The 17,536-nt window shown below is 40.0% G+C and overlaps 1 protein-coding gene across 1 annotated transcript; it reads right to left on the bottom strand.

The window, feature by feature from the left end:
- Positions 1–7,583: 7,583 nt before the first annotated feature.
- On the bottom strand, positions 7,584–12,996 carry C5H4orf36 (chromosome 5 C4orf36 homolog). Its single transcript, XM_065878311.1, has 3 exons — positions 12,932–12,996; positions 8,131–8,285; positions 7,584–7,717 (listed from the first exon to the last, which is right to left on the bottom strand). The coding sequence occupies exons 1-3, from the start codon at positions 12,994–12,996 to the stop codon at positions 7,584–7,586; spliced, it is 354 nt and encodes a 117-aa protein (XP_065734383.1).
- Positions 12,997–17,536: the final 4,540 nt, after the last annotated feature.

Raw genomic sequence — 17,536 nt, 5'->3', positions numbered from 1 at the left:
GTATATATATCTATATAGATAGATAGATCTAAGCAAAATTATCATCTCTATTTAGAGGGAGATGGAAATGTTATGTATGTGTGGTGAGGATGGAGGAAAGAAAAGAAACAAAATGCTATCTTCAACATTGGGAAGTCAATAGATTATGCCCAAAAAGTCATAATTATGCCTAAAAAGGAAAAAAACCAAGAAGTAGCAAAATAAAAGTGTTATTTAGAGACATGGAGGTAAAAAACAAAATAGGTGAAACAGGTAAAATTAGTTGCCTCTGAGAAATGGAAATGAGTGTTGGGGATACACAGAACTACTGCTTTTGAAAACAAATCTTTATTTTACCCTTTAAAATACATTTAAAACTGATAATTTTTTTAAAGAGAAATGAACTGGGTTCCATTGAAATTAAGAAATTTTCTCAAGGATACATAATGAATTGGGGAAAGGAGGGAGGGGACTAGAACTCAGACCTGTTAACTAAAACCTAGAGTTTTGTTTCTACCACTGTCTTACATACCTGATTTTTAAGAAATTAAAACTTACTAATACAACAGCGTTAGACACATTGTACAATATATTTCTGGACTTTAAATAAGAAGATATTTACAGTTCTCAAGGAAACTGTTGGAGGATTAGTGACAATGACCCTAAAAGGGAAGAGTATAAGCTACTTGGTGGGATGTGAACTACAAAAATAAACACAAAATTAATTCCACTACTGTCCAAAATATATGTTGATGCAGCTGGATGTGATTAAATTTTTTTTAAAGAAAACAGCAAATTGGTTTTGATTTCTAAAGAAATAGAAACACACTGAATTTTTGCTGAAGACTGATCTTTGGTTGTACAATCATAAAATGGTATTTTCCACATTTTAAGCAGTTAACAACCTGGCTGCCATATTAATGATTAAAACCTAGGTGGAGGAAAAAAAAAAACTAGTCAAATGGGAGAAAGAACAATTGGAAGGGACAGATGTGGAAAGAAGAGGTAGAATTGTGTAACAGAGTGAAAGTCCCAACTCCCAGACTTTCAGCCAAGAAACTTTGGGAGTGGTTCTGGTTGGCAGATAAGCATCTTTTTTTTTTTTTTTTTTTTAACTTTTTTGGCCGTGTACCTCACAGCTTGTGGGATCTTAGTTCCCCAACCAGGGATCAAAACCCACACCCCCTGCAGTGGAAGCACAGAGTCTTAACGGCTGGACTGCCAGGGAAGTCTCAGCAGATAAACATCTTACACAAAGCACATCTGAATTTTATAAAGGCAAACTTGAACTAGGAATGTGGAAGTTCCACCTCCTCAAAGTTATACAACCAAGGCTGCATACAGACCCTAAGTTTCTGACAACTTTTCCCAGGTCTGAGGATCACCAAGTCAAATGGGTCACCCACATAAAAACTCTTAAGAGCAACAATCTCCATTTGAGCCATCATGTCACAGATAGAAGAAAGTATCTCAAGATAATTCAGACAATAGCTTCTAAATATTTTAATTCAGACAATAGCTTCTAAATATTTTAAAGCACCAACCACCAGATACAACTCCCTAATGAGAAACCAAACTGGACCTACAGGTGGATTATGGCCCCCTTATGTATGCTTTGATTGGTCTATCCTTTATAAAATTGGAAATGTTCACATTTATAAAATCTGCATTTCTGTAATTACAGATGAACTGATATGATATCTAGAAATTACTTCAAAATAACCCAGTTATGGGGGCTTGGGATGGTGTGGAAAGTGAGAGAGCATAAGTGAAATAAAATTGGCCATGAGCTGATAAGTGCTGCTGGATGATGGAAACATGGAAGTTCATTTTCTTACTCTTACTACTTAGGTATGTTTGAAATTTTCCACAATAACAAGTTGTGCTCTTCTTCATCTTTATTTCCATTTTCTCTTGAAAAATTGGAAGATTTACCCTCTGGGGAAAATTGAATTGGAAGATTTTCCCCCTGGTGCCATTCTAGAATGGCATCAATAGGCAAGAGCTAAGAAGCTGCTGCCCCTTTGAAGGAGATGCATGCTCTCCACTTCTCCTGTCTCTGGATTCCCTTTATGGCTTCACTGGCCCATTTTGTTCATTTATGTTACCTACTTGATATTGGGATGCATGGGTTTGCAACCTCATCCTTATACGTAACCCTAAAATCCCGGTGTACTATCAACATAACAGAAATCGCATATTTGTAGAGTGATGTCAGCAAAATCATAGAATAGGAAGCCCTAGGCTCTTGATCCCTCAGAAGACACTGACTTAACAATAGACAGACCAAACTGCCCTTGTGGGAACTCCAGAAACCAGTTAAGATGTTGTACCACCTCAGGTGAACACAAAGCCAAGAAGAGATGCATCAAAGCAAGTAGGAGAACTCATGACATTTACCCACCCTAGCCACTCCCTCTCCCTGGCACAGTATAGGATGATCAAAAGAAAAATCCCAACTCCCAGCTTCTCCCTCAGGAAGGAAAGAGAAGAGTAACTGTGTATCCAGTGTTCTTTTCAGGGGCTCCTCAAGGGATTCTGTCTCACCTGACTCAGAACACTGATGAGGACAGCAGTTTGGATACCATGTTGGAGGCCACAGAGAATGAACACAAGCACTGCAGTTTGCTACAGCACCAGAGACAGTGTACTATCACAGACAGACAACAGTGGGAGCAAGAGATTACAGGCTCCAGTGAGGAAGTGGACAAACCTCTTTTACCTGGAAATTATACACACAAACCCAGAGAAGATGTATCTCCAGAAAGGTTTGAGAGGTCCACAAAATCTCTAGCCAGGCTGATTGTTAAAGTTCTTCCCCCATATGTTGAAGTTCTTCCCCCATACAAAGTCAGTCTGTAAAGACTGGCTTTTCAAATGCCAAAATCTCACCAAAGATCGCAAAGCCTACAAAGACACAAGTAAACATGGCCCATTCAAATAAACAAAATAAATCTCAAACTGATCCTAAAAAAATTGCAGATTTTGGGCTTCCCTGGTGGTGCAGTGGTTGAGAGTCCGCCTGCCAATGCAGGGGACACGGGTTTGTTCCCTGGTCCAGGAAGATCCCACATGCCACGGAGTGGCCGGGCCCATGAGCCATGGCTGCTGAGCCTGCACGTCTGGAGCCTGTGCTCTGTGGCGGGAGGGACCACAGCAGTGAGAGGCCCACGTACCACAAAAAAAAAAAAAAAAAAGACGTTCAGTGAGCTAAAAAGAGAACACAGATAGAGAACTAAACCAAATTAGGAAAGTGATGCATGAACAAAATGAGAATATCAACAAAGAAAAACTACACAAAAAGAAAGAAAACAAATGCTGGAGCTGAAGAATACAATAACTGAGCTGAAAAATTCACTAGAGAGGTTCAACAACAGAGTTGATCAAGCATAAGAAAGAATCACTGAATTTGAAGAAAGATCATTTGAAATTACTGAGTCAGAGGAGTAAAAAGAAAAAAGAATGAAGAAAAGTGAAGAGAGTCTAAGAGACTTTGTGGGGTACCAGGAAGACCAACTTGATATACATTGTGGGAGTCCCAGAAGAAGAAAGCCTACTTGAAGAAATAATGACCAAAAACTTCCCAACTTTGAGAAAGAAAATGGATATTCAACTTCAAAAAGCTCAAAAAACGCCATCTAGGCTCAACCAAAGAGATTTTCATTGAGATGCATTATAAAAAAAAACTGTTAAAAGTCACAAAGAGAGAATCTTGAAAGTAGTGAGAGAAAAGCAACTCATCATGTATAAAGGAGCTCCTGTTAAATTATTAGCAGATTTCTCAGCAGAAACCTTGCAGGCCAGAAGGGAATGGGATAATATATTCAAAGTGCTGAAAAGAAAAAAACTACCAGCTGGGAATTCTATATCTGGCAAAACTGACCTTCAAAAATTAAGGAGAGGGGGCTTCCCTGGTGGTGCAGTGGTTGAGAGTCCGCCTACCAATGCAGGGGACGCAGGTTCGTGCCCCGGTCCGGGAGGATCCCACATGCCGCGGAGCGGCTGGGCCCGTGAGCCATGGCCGCTGGGCCTGCGTGTCTGGAGCCTGTGCTCCGCAGCGGGAGAGGCCACAACAGTGAGAGGCCCAGGTACCGCAAAAAAAAAAAAAAAAAAAATTAAGGACAGGGCTTCCCTGGTGGCGCAGTGGTTGAGAGTCCGCCTGCCGATGCAGGGAACATCGGTTCATGCCCTGGTTCGGGAAGATACCACATGCCGTGGAGCGGCTAGGCCCATGAGCCTGCGCGTCCTGAGCCTATGCTCCGCAACGGGAGAGGCCACAACAGTGAGAGGCCCGCGTACCACAAAAAAAAGAAAAAAATTAAGGAGAAATTAAGACTTTCCCAGATAAACAGAATTAAGGGAGTCCATCACCACTAGACCTGCCCTACAAGAAATGCTAGAGGGAGTCCTTCAAGTTGAAACAAAATGACACTAGATAGTAACATGAAAGCATCTGAAAGTATAAATGTCACTGGTGAAAGTAAATATATAGACAAACACAAAATACTGTGATACTGTAATGGTGGTGCTCTTTGAATGCTGGTAAAGAATTTAAAAGACAAAGCATAAAAAGTAACTATAAATCTATACGAATGGGTATACAATATAAAAATATGTAACTTGTGACATCAATAACAAAGTGGAAGGGGTCAGAGATGTAAAGGAGCAAAATTTTAGTATGCAAATAAAATTGTTACAGTTTAAAACAAATTTTTATAACTTTAACACATTTTATGTAAAATTGTATATTTGTTCATTCTTATCTTTGTCTTGAACTGTTTGAGCCCATATTCAATGACACCATGGCTACCTCTCCATAAAAATTATCCTACTGCAAAAAGTAAATACAACTATGAAGTACTTTCTATTATGAAACTTTGACCATATGGAAATTTTCAATCAATGATCAATAAATGTTTATTAAGGGGCTACATGAGTTAGGCATCAAGATAAGGCACCAGAGTACAAACATAAGTAAGAAACTGTTCCTCTTCTTATGTCATTTCAGGAGAGAGATGTACATACACATATTACATATATTTTGTGATGTAATTTTACTTAAATACGTACAGTTTAAAGCAGGCTCAGAAATATATACCTAAAAACACAATTAGAAGAATCTTAAAGCTGCAAGCAGAGATTTTTCTCCCAAGAGAATGATGGGAAACTGAAGTTTTCTCAAATCCCACCTTTTCCTAAGGAATATTAAAATGTTTAATTCCAGAAAGCTTTTTGCAAACAGATACATATTTATCCATTTTCACAACGGCTCTGAAGAAGTATGGAAGCATGTAACTCATACCCCCAATTAATGTTTCTAACTAGGGGTGTAAGGCTCTGAGGTGAGGAGTAAGATGCTTAAGGTCCCCTGGTGGCTCCTAAGAGCAGACATAAACCAATACATATGCTTCTGAGTTACACAGTGGCTTTTTTCACACAAATTTTCCATGCTTCTTTTAAGAGAAAGACATAAGTGACAAGCTGATTATCATAGATTGTCGTTTATAAACAGAAAGATCAGGATATGCCATAGGTACAGTGGCCAGATTTTGAACTAAAATGTCAGGCTGGAATGAAATAATGCCACTTGCAACAACATGGATGGACCTAGAGATTATCACACTAAGTGAAGTCAGACAGAGAAAGACAATTATCCTATGATGTCGCTTATATGTGGAATCTAAAAAAATGGTACGAATGAACCTATTTACAAAACAGAAATGGAGTCACAGATATAGAAACAAACTTATGGTTACCAAGGGGGAAGGGAGGGAGAGATAAATTGGGAGTTTGGGATTGACATATATACACTACTATATATAAAATATATAACTAATAAGAACCTACTATATAGCACAGGGAACTCTATTCAGTACTCTGTAAAAACCTACATGGGAAAAGAATCCGAAAAAAAATGGATCTATGTAGATGTATAACTGAATCACTTTGCTGTACACCTAAAACTAACACAACATTGTAAATCAACTGTACTCCAATATAAAATAAAAATTAAATTTTAAAAAATTAGGTCATACGGTCTGGCAAGTACATATACATTGACAAGCATAAAACCAAATTTTTGAAAATTCAAGATTTCTGGTCTCCACAAAGGTCAACAGAGTCAGCCCAATGTCACACATCTTCGATACTAAGATTACAGCAGTACAAAGGAAATGTTGATCACACTAATAGCTAACACTAGAGTAATTCTCACTGTGTACCAGGCAGTTTTCATTTAATCATGACAATTCTATGAAGTAGTACCAGTATTACCCTTATCTTACATGATGTAAGATAACTGAAGCTCAGGATGTAAGGTAACTCACCCCAGGTCACACCACTAGCAGTAGCCAAGCTGGGATCTGAAGAAGGCAGCCAGGTCTAAAGTATGTACTCTTAAATACTATGCCATAATGCCTTTCATAATGAGGTTAAAATACCAGAAGATCATAAAATGCCTACTGGGTCATCTAACACTAAATTGTGCTTAAATATAACTTTCACATCCAAGCGTGCTTTACTGGATTCGAATTCTAGGAAAATTTGTTCATGCAAATCCAGTTCTTTCCAGTTAATTCCCCATTCTCCAACCACTCTGTACAAATAAGAGTTTTCCTCACAGATGCTGTCTTTGTATTTTCATATCATTTTCACATATGTATGTGTGTTCCACATGCTCCAGAGGGTATCCCAGAAAGACAATATGAAATTAGGCAAAAGGAAAAAAGACGGTTTTTTAGAAGAACAAAAATGAAGTAAGTTCTACTTGCCACTTTAAAGTACCACATGAGTTGAAAACAGACCTGAGGACACAGAGGGTGGAGGAGAAGCTAGGACATAATGAGAGAGTAGCATTGACATATATACACAGCTAGTGGGAAGCAGCTGCATAGCACAGGGAGATCAGCTCAGTGCTTTGTGACCACCTAGAGGGGTGGGATCGGGAGGGTGGGAGGGAGGCTCAAGAGGGAGGGGATATGGGGATATATGTATACATATAGCTGATTCACTTTGTTGTACAGCAGAAACTAACACAACATTGTAAAGCAATTATACTCCAATAAAGATGTTTTAAAAAAATAAAGTACCACATGAGAATAGTAAATGATGTTTCATTGAAAACTGGAAACTAAAGAGTTACTAAAATGAAACCTACAATTTTTCTTAATCAAACAAAATTTTTCAAAGTTAATCATTTTATAAATAATTTCCCTCTCTCCTTCCTTGGTACCTCCTTGGGGTCTCAAAGACGAAAATTCAAAATATTCTTCAAAATAATGTCTCTTGGTGGGGGGACGCCTCTGACAAGGAGTTTCTTCTTTCCTTAGTGCAACTTTACAAAAATCAAAATGAATAGCACAAATGACTCGATGCCAGCTACATTTTCATTTACTTACAGTACTGTTGCTTGTGATACAAAGGTACAAATACGTGACTGGGACCCAGAAGATCTGTTCAGAGCTGTCAACTAACCCACGGGAGCTGGCTTATCCACCAGGGGGCATTCAGATGACTGCACCAAACTTCACACAGTGGAAGGTCAGAGTCCTTCATCCTCTTTGGATGCAGAAAGCACAGAGTACAGATTCAACTGTAGATGACTGTCACTTAGGTGGGAGAGGTCTTCTCAAACCAACTGGCCTTTCCCTTAGGGAAAACTGAATTTCCTCGGCTACATTTTCCTCACATTTCAGGTTATTCAAGCGCTTCATTTCATACTCCCTTTCAAGTTGGATGGCTGAAAAATAAAATACATGATGCAATCCAATTGACATTTTTCACCAGGCATAATTTAGTCAAAACTGAATATTTAGCACACAGAAAAATTCACATTCTTGAATACTAAACAAGACAGGGCTACATAGATAGGGAGTATGGGTGTGAATGATCAGATTTAAACATTTGTCTAATAATTAAAATAACACACAGAGTTTGCAATTTATTGAAACACTTCCTACAGAAACATAGGGACACCAAGGGGGGAAAGCCCAGAGGGAGGGGGCAGGTGGTGATGGGATGAAAGGTTGGGATTGATATATATACACTAATATGTATAAAATAGATAACTAATAAGAACCTGCTGTATAAAAATAAATAAGTAAATAAAATTCAAATTAAAAAGTATAATAAAGTAGTTCCTTCAGAACTTACATTCTGCTGAAGGGAGCACACCATCCTTAATGGTTTTACATTTTTTGAGGTGTATAGAACTACCAAATGCAATTTCTTCCAAGAAAGGCAACTTGATGTTGGCTAGGTTTGTGTACCAGGTCTTTGTGAATAATACAAGTTCCCACGGTTCCTGTCTAGGGGAAAAATTCATTCAATAAATATTTATAGACATCTACTGCAGGATATAGAGAAGACATTTGAATTCTCAGTTCTATTTTCCACTAGACATTTTGGTTTAAAGGAGAGTATTCAGGATTTTTCAGAGTTGCAAACCTAGCCAGGAAAAGGAGGCTTATATTAACTAATGTAGAGATATACTGAAAATGACCATAAATTATGATGACAGACATTTTTGCTCAAAAAACAGCCTCTTTGGAGTCAATCCAATCTTTACATGTCCTTAAAGAGGATGTAGTTAAAAACTGTAAGCTTGGGACTTCCCTGGTGGCACAGTGGTTAAGAATCCGCCTGCCAATGTAGGGGACATGGGTTCGAGCCCTGGTCCGGGAAGATCCCACATGTTGCGGAGCAACTAAGCACGAGTGCCACAACTACTGAGTCTGCGCTCTAGAGCCTGCAAGCCACAACTACTGAAGCCCATGTTCCTAGAGCCCATGCTCCACAACAAAGAGAAGCCACTGCAATGAGAAGCCCGTGAAACGCAGCAAAGAGTAGCCTCTGCTTGCCGCAACTAGAGAAAGCCTGTGCGCAGCAACGAAGACCCAACACAGCCAAAAATTAATTAATTTTTTAAAAAAAGAAAAAAAAAACTAAGCTCCAAGTCTTTTTTGGTTGATCAAAAATATGATTACATTAGGGAAGGGACAAAGGGAATACTCACATGTTGAGCAGAGAGCTTGGCACACACTAAGGCTTTGAGTGTGTGATCTGACTTTAATCTTTACAACTACCATGGAGGTAGAAAAGGAAAACAAAGACTCAGAAGTTAACAGAGAACCAGAGCTGGGATGTAACCTAGGTGTATATAGAAGCACTAGTACCAAGAGAATCCTTAGAAAATTGGAAAAGGGAATGAAACCCCAAACTACAATATTTAAAAATAATCACAATGAAATTTTAATGGATTGTTTTATGTATCCTAATTTGGAACTTTAAAATATCAGCTATGTTTCTCATCTACAGTCAACGTGAGTTCATATGCATGAGGAAAGATGAAAGACCTGCTTTGGTACAAGTAGGGGAAGTGAGTGTATTACACACATGCCATCTGTTTTCCTCCTCCAACTTAATTCTTACTTTATCATCTAACTTTAAGGAGTGACTTGAAGTCTATAATTATTATAAATGCACTTGAACAAATACACAAAGATGTATTTACAAGAATGCTCATTGAAGCATTGTTTGTCCCAAAAAAACTCCACAAAATAACCTTAATATCTATCAAGAAGAGCCTGGTTCAAGAATATACAACGGAGACAAGACAGCCTCTTCAATAAGTGGTGCTGGGAAAACTGGACAACTACATGTAAAAGAATGAAATTAGAACACTACCTAACCCCATACACAAAAATAAACTCAAAATGGATTAAACACCTCAATGTAACACCAAACACTATAAAACTCTTAGAGGAAAATACAGGTAAAACACTCTGACATAAATCACAGCAAGATCTTTTATGACCCACCTCCTAGTAATGAAAATAAAAAGAAAAATAAGCAAATGGGACCTAATTAAACTTAAAAGCTTTTGCACAGCAAAGGAAACCATAAACAAGATGAAAAGACAACCCACAGAATGGGAGAAAATATTTGCAAATGAAGCAACAGACAAAATATTAATCTCCAAAATATACAAACAGCTCATGCAGCTCAATATCAAAAAAACAACCCAATCAAAAAATGGGTGGAAGACCTAAATAGACATTTCTCCAAAGACGACATACAGCTGGCCAAGAGTCACATGAAAAGATGCTCAACAGCACTAATTATGAGAGAAACGAAAATCAAAACTACAATGAGGTATCACCTCACACTGGTCAGAATGGGCAACATCAAAAAATCTACAAACAACAAATGCTGGAGAGGGTGTGGAGAAAAGGGAACCCTTTGCACTGTTGGTGGGAATGTAAATTGATAAAAGCCACTGTGAGAACAGTATGGAGGTTCCTTAAAAAACTAAAAATAGAACTAACATATGACCCAGCAATCCCACTACTGGGCATATATCCTGAGAAAACCATAATTCAAAAAGACACATGTACTCCAATGTTCATTGTAGCACTATTTACAATAGCCAGGACATGGAAACAACCTAAATGTCCATTGACAGATGAATGGATAAAGAAGAGGTGGTAGGTATATATAATGGAATATTACTCAGCCATAAAAAGAAATGAAATTGAGTCATTTGTAGAGATGTGGACGGACCTAGAGTCTGCATACAGAGTGAATTAAGTGAGAAAGAGAAAAACAAATATCGTATATTAATGCATATATGTGGAATCTAGCAAAATGGTAAAGATGAACCTATTTGCAGGGCAGGTATAGAAAGGCAGACATAGAGAACGGACTTGTGGACACAGTGGGGGAAGGGGAGGGTGGGATGAATTGGGAGATTAGGTTTGACATAAATACACTACCATGTGTAAAATAGATAGCTAGTGGGAACCTGCTGTATAGCATAGCTTGGTGCTCTGTGATGGCCTAGCTGGGTGGGATGAGAGGGGATAGAAGAGGGAGGGGATGTGTGTATGCATATGGCTGATTCACTTCCCTGTGTGGATGAAACTAACACAGCACTGTAAAGCAATTCTACACCCCCCTCCCCCCCCCAAAAAAAGAGCAGCCTGGTTAAACAAACTGTAGTACATACATGTAATGAAAGAATGAGATTTATCCTTATATATTGATTTGGAAAGATGAGCAATAAAACAGCTAATGCTGGGAATTCCCTGGCGGTCGATTGGTTAGGACTCCACTCTCTCACTGCCAAGGGCCGGGATTCAATCCCTGGTCAGGGAACTAAGATCCCACAACCCACATGGCGCAGCCAAAAAAAAGAAAGAAAGAAAAAAAAAAACAGCTAGTGCTTACCTAGCACCTACTACATGCAAGACACTGTTTTAATCAGTATACATATATAAACACATTTAATTACCAGAGTAACCCTATGAAGTAGACAGATGCTACTGTTATGCTCATTTTACAGATTAGGAAACAAGAACAGAGACCAACTTGCTCAAGGTCACAAGGCTTGGGTCTGAAATTTCAACCCAGAAAGTCAGACTGTAGAATCTGTGCTCTTAACCACTAGGCTACACACAATATAGGTGCGGAGGGAGCAATATAATCCCATGTGTAAAAACATGTGTGTATATATACATATGTGTGTGTGTATCTTATGTAACAGACAGAAATTCTAAAAAATATATAAAACATTTTACCTGAGCAGGATTGGGTGGGTAGGGCAGGGATGGCAATGCGGATGTGAGAGGTAACATTTTTTTTTTTTTTGAGAGGTAACATTTTTATCTTCCTTTCAAATGCTTCTATACTGTTTGAATGTTTTTTAGTGTATTTTTTTATAATCTTCTAAAAATACTTAACCAAAAAAAGCCCAAGGTGAGGAGCTACCTGAGCTAGTGAACTCCAAAGACTGCTACTACCATTCTATTCCTCTTAATTTAGCTGCTCTTATAAATAGAATATCAAATACTTTCTGTGAGAGTGATAAAGATACTGGTTTTGCAGATATTATTCGTGACATAAAATGCTATATAGCCAAAACCACAGAATCAGTGCTTTAAATCATTCTCCAGATACAGGAATATCTTTGTTATAAAAATTATGTTTACAATAATGACTACAGTGGTATTTATCTATAGTTCAATGTCTAAATACATACTGAAATAACAAATCTAAATAGAATGCAATGATGAGTTCTCTCTGGTTTTCCCATATCTCTGGTATTACAACCCCGTGGGGTGTCTCCATTTACTTCTTAGAACACTGTCAAAAAGTAAAATTCAATTGACTCACCACGCTAATAGGTCATACATTGTGGCAGAGAGGTTTAAAAAAACAAGTCCAAAAATTTTTAAAAAGGTAACAGAGTGAAATTACCATGTAGTAGCAACACATGTTTATTATGGGTTTACTATTATGTCAGGCAACATGCAAGTACCTTACATACATTACTTCATTTGTATTCCACACCATATATGTAGGTATTGATATGTCCATTTCACAGATGTGGAAGCCAAGGTACAGAGAAGTTAAGTAATTTGTTCAAGGCAGCATGGGGAGCCAGTGGCAGGGCCAGGCTTTGAACCCAGGTCTTCTTGATGTCCACACATCACCTGACAAAATGTACAGGATGCAAAACTGACTCTCTGTACCAGCTAATTAAGTGTTCTGTTAAGATATATCTGACACCAAGGCGTTTTTAGGTAGATTTACACTATCTAAAGAGGGATTTTAAAGTGGTTGTCTGCATTGGAAAATGTTGCTTTGGAGTAAAGAAGACTCAGACTTCTAACCCTGTCACTTTCTTACTACATGACTGTGGGACCTGGATCATACCACTTCTTCAAACCTCAGTTTCCTCATTTCACAGTGTTGTTTTGTTCTAAAAACCAAGTAAGAAAATTTATAAATCCTTACAAAAGCATTTTCCTTTTAAAAATATCAGTACCCAGACACCTGAGAATGCCTCATATAGTCCGGTATCTCATGGGGAACGTAAGGGTGTCCAATACTTTTATTTTAACAAGGATACTCCCCAGCCCAAGTCAACGCTTACCAGGATAAATATACTTACACTTTATAACAATTGCACCTCAAAATGGTTTCCACTGCGTTCTTTCTTGGCAAGCCATAAGCCATGGTGAATTATTACAGTCCAATTTCCTAATTGTCTGATGTAATGACTCAGATATTCTGTTCACTTTGTCTGAAATGATTGCAATGCAACTAATTAATATTAAAATAAAATATTCACTTGAATATTTTTAATATCCAAATAATAAAAAAGATTCAGAAAAATATTTTCTGAATGTAAGAACGTCCCTAATCAACGTTCACTGAACTTAATTCCTAATGTAGAACTGTGTTCTTTTATTTTCCACGAACTCACTTTATCATGTCTTCCCATGTAAGGAGAAGATGCCAGGTGAACAGCATCGGCATTCCGGCCCGGTATAATGTCATTGCCTAAGTCTACCAAACTGACTCAAATACCTCATCACCAAAAGGTGTCTGACTGTGGCAATGTTAAGCGACAAATAGCTCTGCGGACACAGGAACTTCCCGTCCTCCGCCCGAGCCCTTTAAAGGATACAAACCTTCCCAGGTTTTTCCTTTCTCAAAAATCTGAACTTAGGGGTTTCCCTGGTGGCGCAGTGGTTGAGAATCTGCCTGCCGATGCAGGGAACACAGGTTCGTGGCCCGGTCCGGGAAGATCCCACATGCCGCGGAGCAGCTGGGCCCGTAAGCCATGGCCGCTGAGCCTGCGCGTCGCTCCGCAACGGCAGAGGCCACAGCAGTGAGAGGCCCGCGTACCGCAAAAAAATAAATAAATAAATCCTCTGAACTTAAAACGTGGCCCACTTCAAGCACCACTCCCACTTCCCTTCCAGCGCACACTTCTTCGGGATGAGTCTCCCCCTCGCCGGACGCGGAGACCCCTGGAGGAACCCGCGGCCAACAGGGCCCGGAGCCGGGAGCGGCGGAATTAAGGGTATGGGGAAAGGAGGGGGAAGGGGAGGAGAGGTGAGGGGAGAGAGAAAAGAAGGTGAGGGCAGGCCCTCGCCGCCCGCGCCTCAAACCACCCCCCCTCCCAGCCGCACCACACATGCGGCGGGCGCGTCCACTCCGCCCGGGCCTCGCGAGACGGGTCCTGGGAGAGTCCGCCGACGCCCGGTTACCGACGCTCTGGGGTCCGGGAGGGTCGCGGTCCCCTGGGGATCGAGGGCAGAGCGCGCGCCCATCTAGTCGCCCATGGCCGCGCACACGCCGCGGTCCCGCTCCTCCTTCCTTCTCGTGCCGGTAGCTGCGGGCGGCCCTGTGTCAAGCCCCAGCCTCAATAAAGGGCTTTGTGGCGCCGGCCCCGACCGCGAGGAGGCCTGGGCGCCGGGCCTGGGACACGCGCCCCGCGGGGTCCCCTCGGGGCGGAGGCTCCACGTCCCACAGCCGAGGGCTGGCTCACGCTTGACGGGACAAAGCCCACAGCGACAGAAAGGGCTGTAAGCGAGGCCTTTCCCTAAAAACAACGCTTATGAGTGTGAGGAGGTTGTGTGAAGCGACCTGAGGTGTTGGTTTGGGGGCAGCACTTGTAGAAACGCGCCCGGTTCTAACGTGCTGACAGTGCGTGAGTCTCACTGGTGCCCTGCAAGAGCGGAAGAGCTGTTAGTGCCCGCGGGCCCCGGTGCGTCAGGGCCGCTTTAAACCCTAAAGCTCGAAACACCTCATGTGTGTTAAGGGCGAAATAGGATCTGAAAACGTGGCCTGATGGACTAGTTTCTGAAGTCACTACACTGTGGTGATTCGGGATGAGCCTATATTTTAGTACGTCAGGTGGCCACCACTTAACATCAAATGAAAATATTAATAGTTTACCTCTTTTGTGTGACGGTTTTGGAGTCAGAACTGGTTTGGAATTCTAGTTCTGCCACTTGCTGACTTTAGATCTTGCCTACGTAAGTTCTCTAAGCCTTAATTTCTTCACCTATAAAACAAGTGTAATATTCTATATCTTACGGGGTTGTTGTGAGGTTCAAAGATCGGGTCTGTAAATTCTCTGCTACAGGGTAAGTGCCCAATTATATAATTTTGAGCCTAGTACCAACTTTATGCAATAGGCGAGGGATTACTAATTCCAATTGTAGAGAGGAGGAATGAACTAGAGAGGTTAAAGGACTGCCCAAGGTCATATAGCTAGTGAGTTACAGGGCCAACTTTTGAAGCTAAACGTGGTACCCTTTCCACCCTGACAAGCTACTTCTGATACTAACTCCTGCCTAATTAGAGCTGGCTGGTAGTGTTGACCCACCTGTAGAGGATACTTTTGTGCCTCCCAGAAACAAGATGAGGACTCCCTTGCTCTTTAACATTTCTGTTCTAGTAGCAATGAAAAAGGAGCAGCCAGGAGTGAAAGGAGGTGTTGGTATTTTAACGCAAGGAATGGTGAAGCCATTAATGGATTGTGAAATCAAAGCAGTAGATTTTCACCCGAATATTTTTAATGGATTAACGTAGAATGACGGGAAGGGATAATGAGAATATAACATGCAAATAAGTGTTTTTAAGTATCATTTTGTGGAAGTTTCATTTCTGTTATACATATGTACTCATACACATACCTGTGTGTATGTGAAGTTTCAGTGTAAAATACAGTTCTCTCAGTGGATCTAAAAAGTTTCAAATCCACCATCTAGGATCATTTCATTTTAGAGACAAAACAGAGACCAAGGTGTTAACTGAGGTCACACCCGGATGGGGCAGAGATAGGCCACCTTACAGCTGAAGTGGCCATGGTTTCGTGGCCTGTTTTCTTTTTATAGATGAAGAAACGAAGACGCAGGGAGAGAATGTGGTGGGTCCAGGGTCACGCTGAGAGAAATCAGTCTGTGATTTCTCCATTTGGGAACTCCATTTCCTGTATACATATATTATTCCTGAAAATTGTGTTTAGTTATTTCCTATATGACTCACTTTGAATAAATGTGGTGGAAGTTAGAGCGTGACTTCTCAAACTAGCTCATAAAAGGTATTGTGGCTTCCTTCTTGCCCTGTCTCTTAGATCACTAACCCTGGAAGAGGTCGACTGCCATGTTGGGAGAACACTCAATTCAGCTTATTGACATGCAAAGGAATCAAGGCCTCTAACCAACAACTGGTGAGGAGCTGAGGCCTCTTGCTACCAACCATGTGAGTGAAACATCTTGGAAGCAGGTCCTCCAAGGCTCAGGCAAGCCTTCAGATGACTAGTCCCAGCTGATGTCCTCACTGAAACTTCATGGGAGATCCTAAGCCAGAACCACTTAACTAAGCCACTTCAGGATTCCTGGCCCTGAGAAAAAACAAGATAACAAATGTTCATCATTTTAAGCCACCAACCTTAGGGATATTTGTTACAGAGCAATAGCTAACTAATGTACCATTAAGTATCTTATTGTAAAAGGAATATTTTACATAGAAGAAAATAGCCATATTTTTATAATTGAGATTAATGGTTTGATTCAAATGAACAGTAAAACACATTATGCTTTACTGACATTTACTAGGCAGCTGATTTTACTAAATCTCATCTAGGACCAGTATAGATCCTTAAAAACCATCAGCAGAGAAAATACACTTGACCCTTGAACAACAGGGGTTTGAACTGTGCAGGTCCACTTATATGTGGATTTTTTCAGTAGTAAATACTACAGTACTACATGATCCAAGGATGGATAAATCTTTGGAAACAGAGGAACCACAGATATGGAGGGCCGACTATAAGTTATACTCAGGTTTTTGACTGTGCAGGGGTCAGTGTCCCTGAGCCCACATTGTTCAAGGGTCAACAGTGTATGGTAACCACCACTCCTCCACATGGATTTATAAACAAAAATAACACTAAATCCTATAGAATGTGGAAGGATATCCAATATAGATCTAGTTCTACCCGCACCCCATTATCACTATTTCAGTATTTTCTTTTGAAATATCAAATTATTTCTAAACATCTCTCTCAATGTCTCTCTCTCCCTCTCTGTCTTTCCCTCTCCCTCCCTCCTCCCCTCCCTCCTTTTCTCACTCTGTCTCTATCTCTATCTATGACCTCTCTCCCCCTGTTTTTCTGGTGCCCTACACACATCCTCCTGTTGGATAAGCCTTCACTGATCTCATCTATTCCAGAAAGTTGCCACTAAACTGGTTAAGAGAACATTGCTGCCACCTAGTGATAAAATTAAAGTACAAGGAGGACTGTAAAGGAGACAATAATCGTAACACAAAAACAATACTAGTGTGATAACATTTACTGTACTTTGGGCACTGTTCTAGGTACTTCATATACATTGTCTCATTTAATTATCACAATAATAGATGCTATTATTTAGTGATATAATCTTCCGGTTATTAGAGAAGGAAAAAACAGACCCTTCAAGCAGGTCACAGGATTTGACCCAAGACTATGATTCTGATTTTCTGCTCTCTCTACCGCACTATACATCCTCCCAGGATTGTAATTAGGGCAAAGTGTTAGAGTATATACTTGTAAATATTTTTGAAACTGCCCTTTTCGAACATTCTGTTAATTTCTCATCATATATACAGTATATATGTATCCGTTCTACTTTCAAAGAGCGATGTTTTATTTCTTTTAACATTATGTAAATCATAGATGCAACCTACACTTTTTTCATGGCTACACCCAAAACTT

This window comes from Phocoena phocoena, chromosome 5 (genome assembly GCF_963924675.1).
Source record: "Phocoena phocoena chromosome 5, mPhoPho1.1, whole genome shotgun sequence".
Taxonomy (NCBI): Eukaryota; Metazoa; Chordata; class Mammalia; order Artiodactyla; family Phocoenidae; genus Phocoena; species Phocoena phocoena.
Note: the sequence above shows the minus strand (reverse complement) of the source record. Positions and strands in the feature narration are given on the sequence as shown.

What these genes read in the sequence shown, in the direction of transcription:
- C5H4orf36 (XM_065878311.1), bottom strand. Translation starts at nt 12,996, where the DNA reads ATGGCTTATGGCTTGCCAAGAAAGAACGCAGTGGAAACCATTTTGAGG. An exon ending in AGGTGCAATTGTTATAAAGT is followed by an intron (nt 8,286 to 12,931) that starts GTAAGTATATTT and finishes TTTTTCCCCTAG; the next exon opens with ACAGGAACCGTGGGAACTTG. An exon ending in TGTGCTCCCTTCAGCAGAAT is followed by an intron (nt 7,718 to 8,130) that starts GTAAGTTCTGAA and finishes TTTATTTTTCAG; the next exon opens with CCATCCAACTTGAAAGGGAG.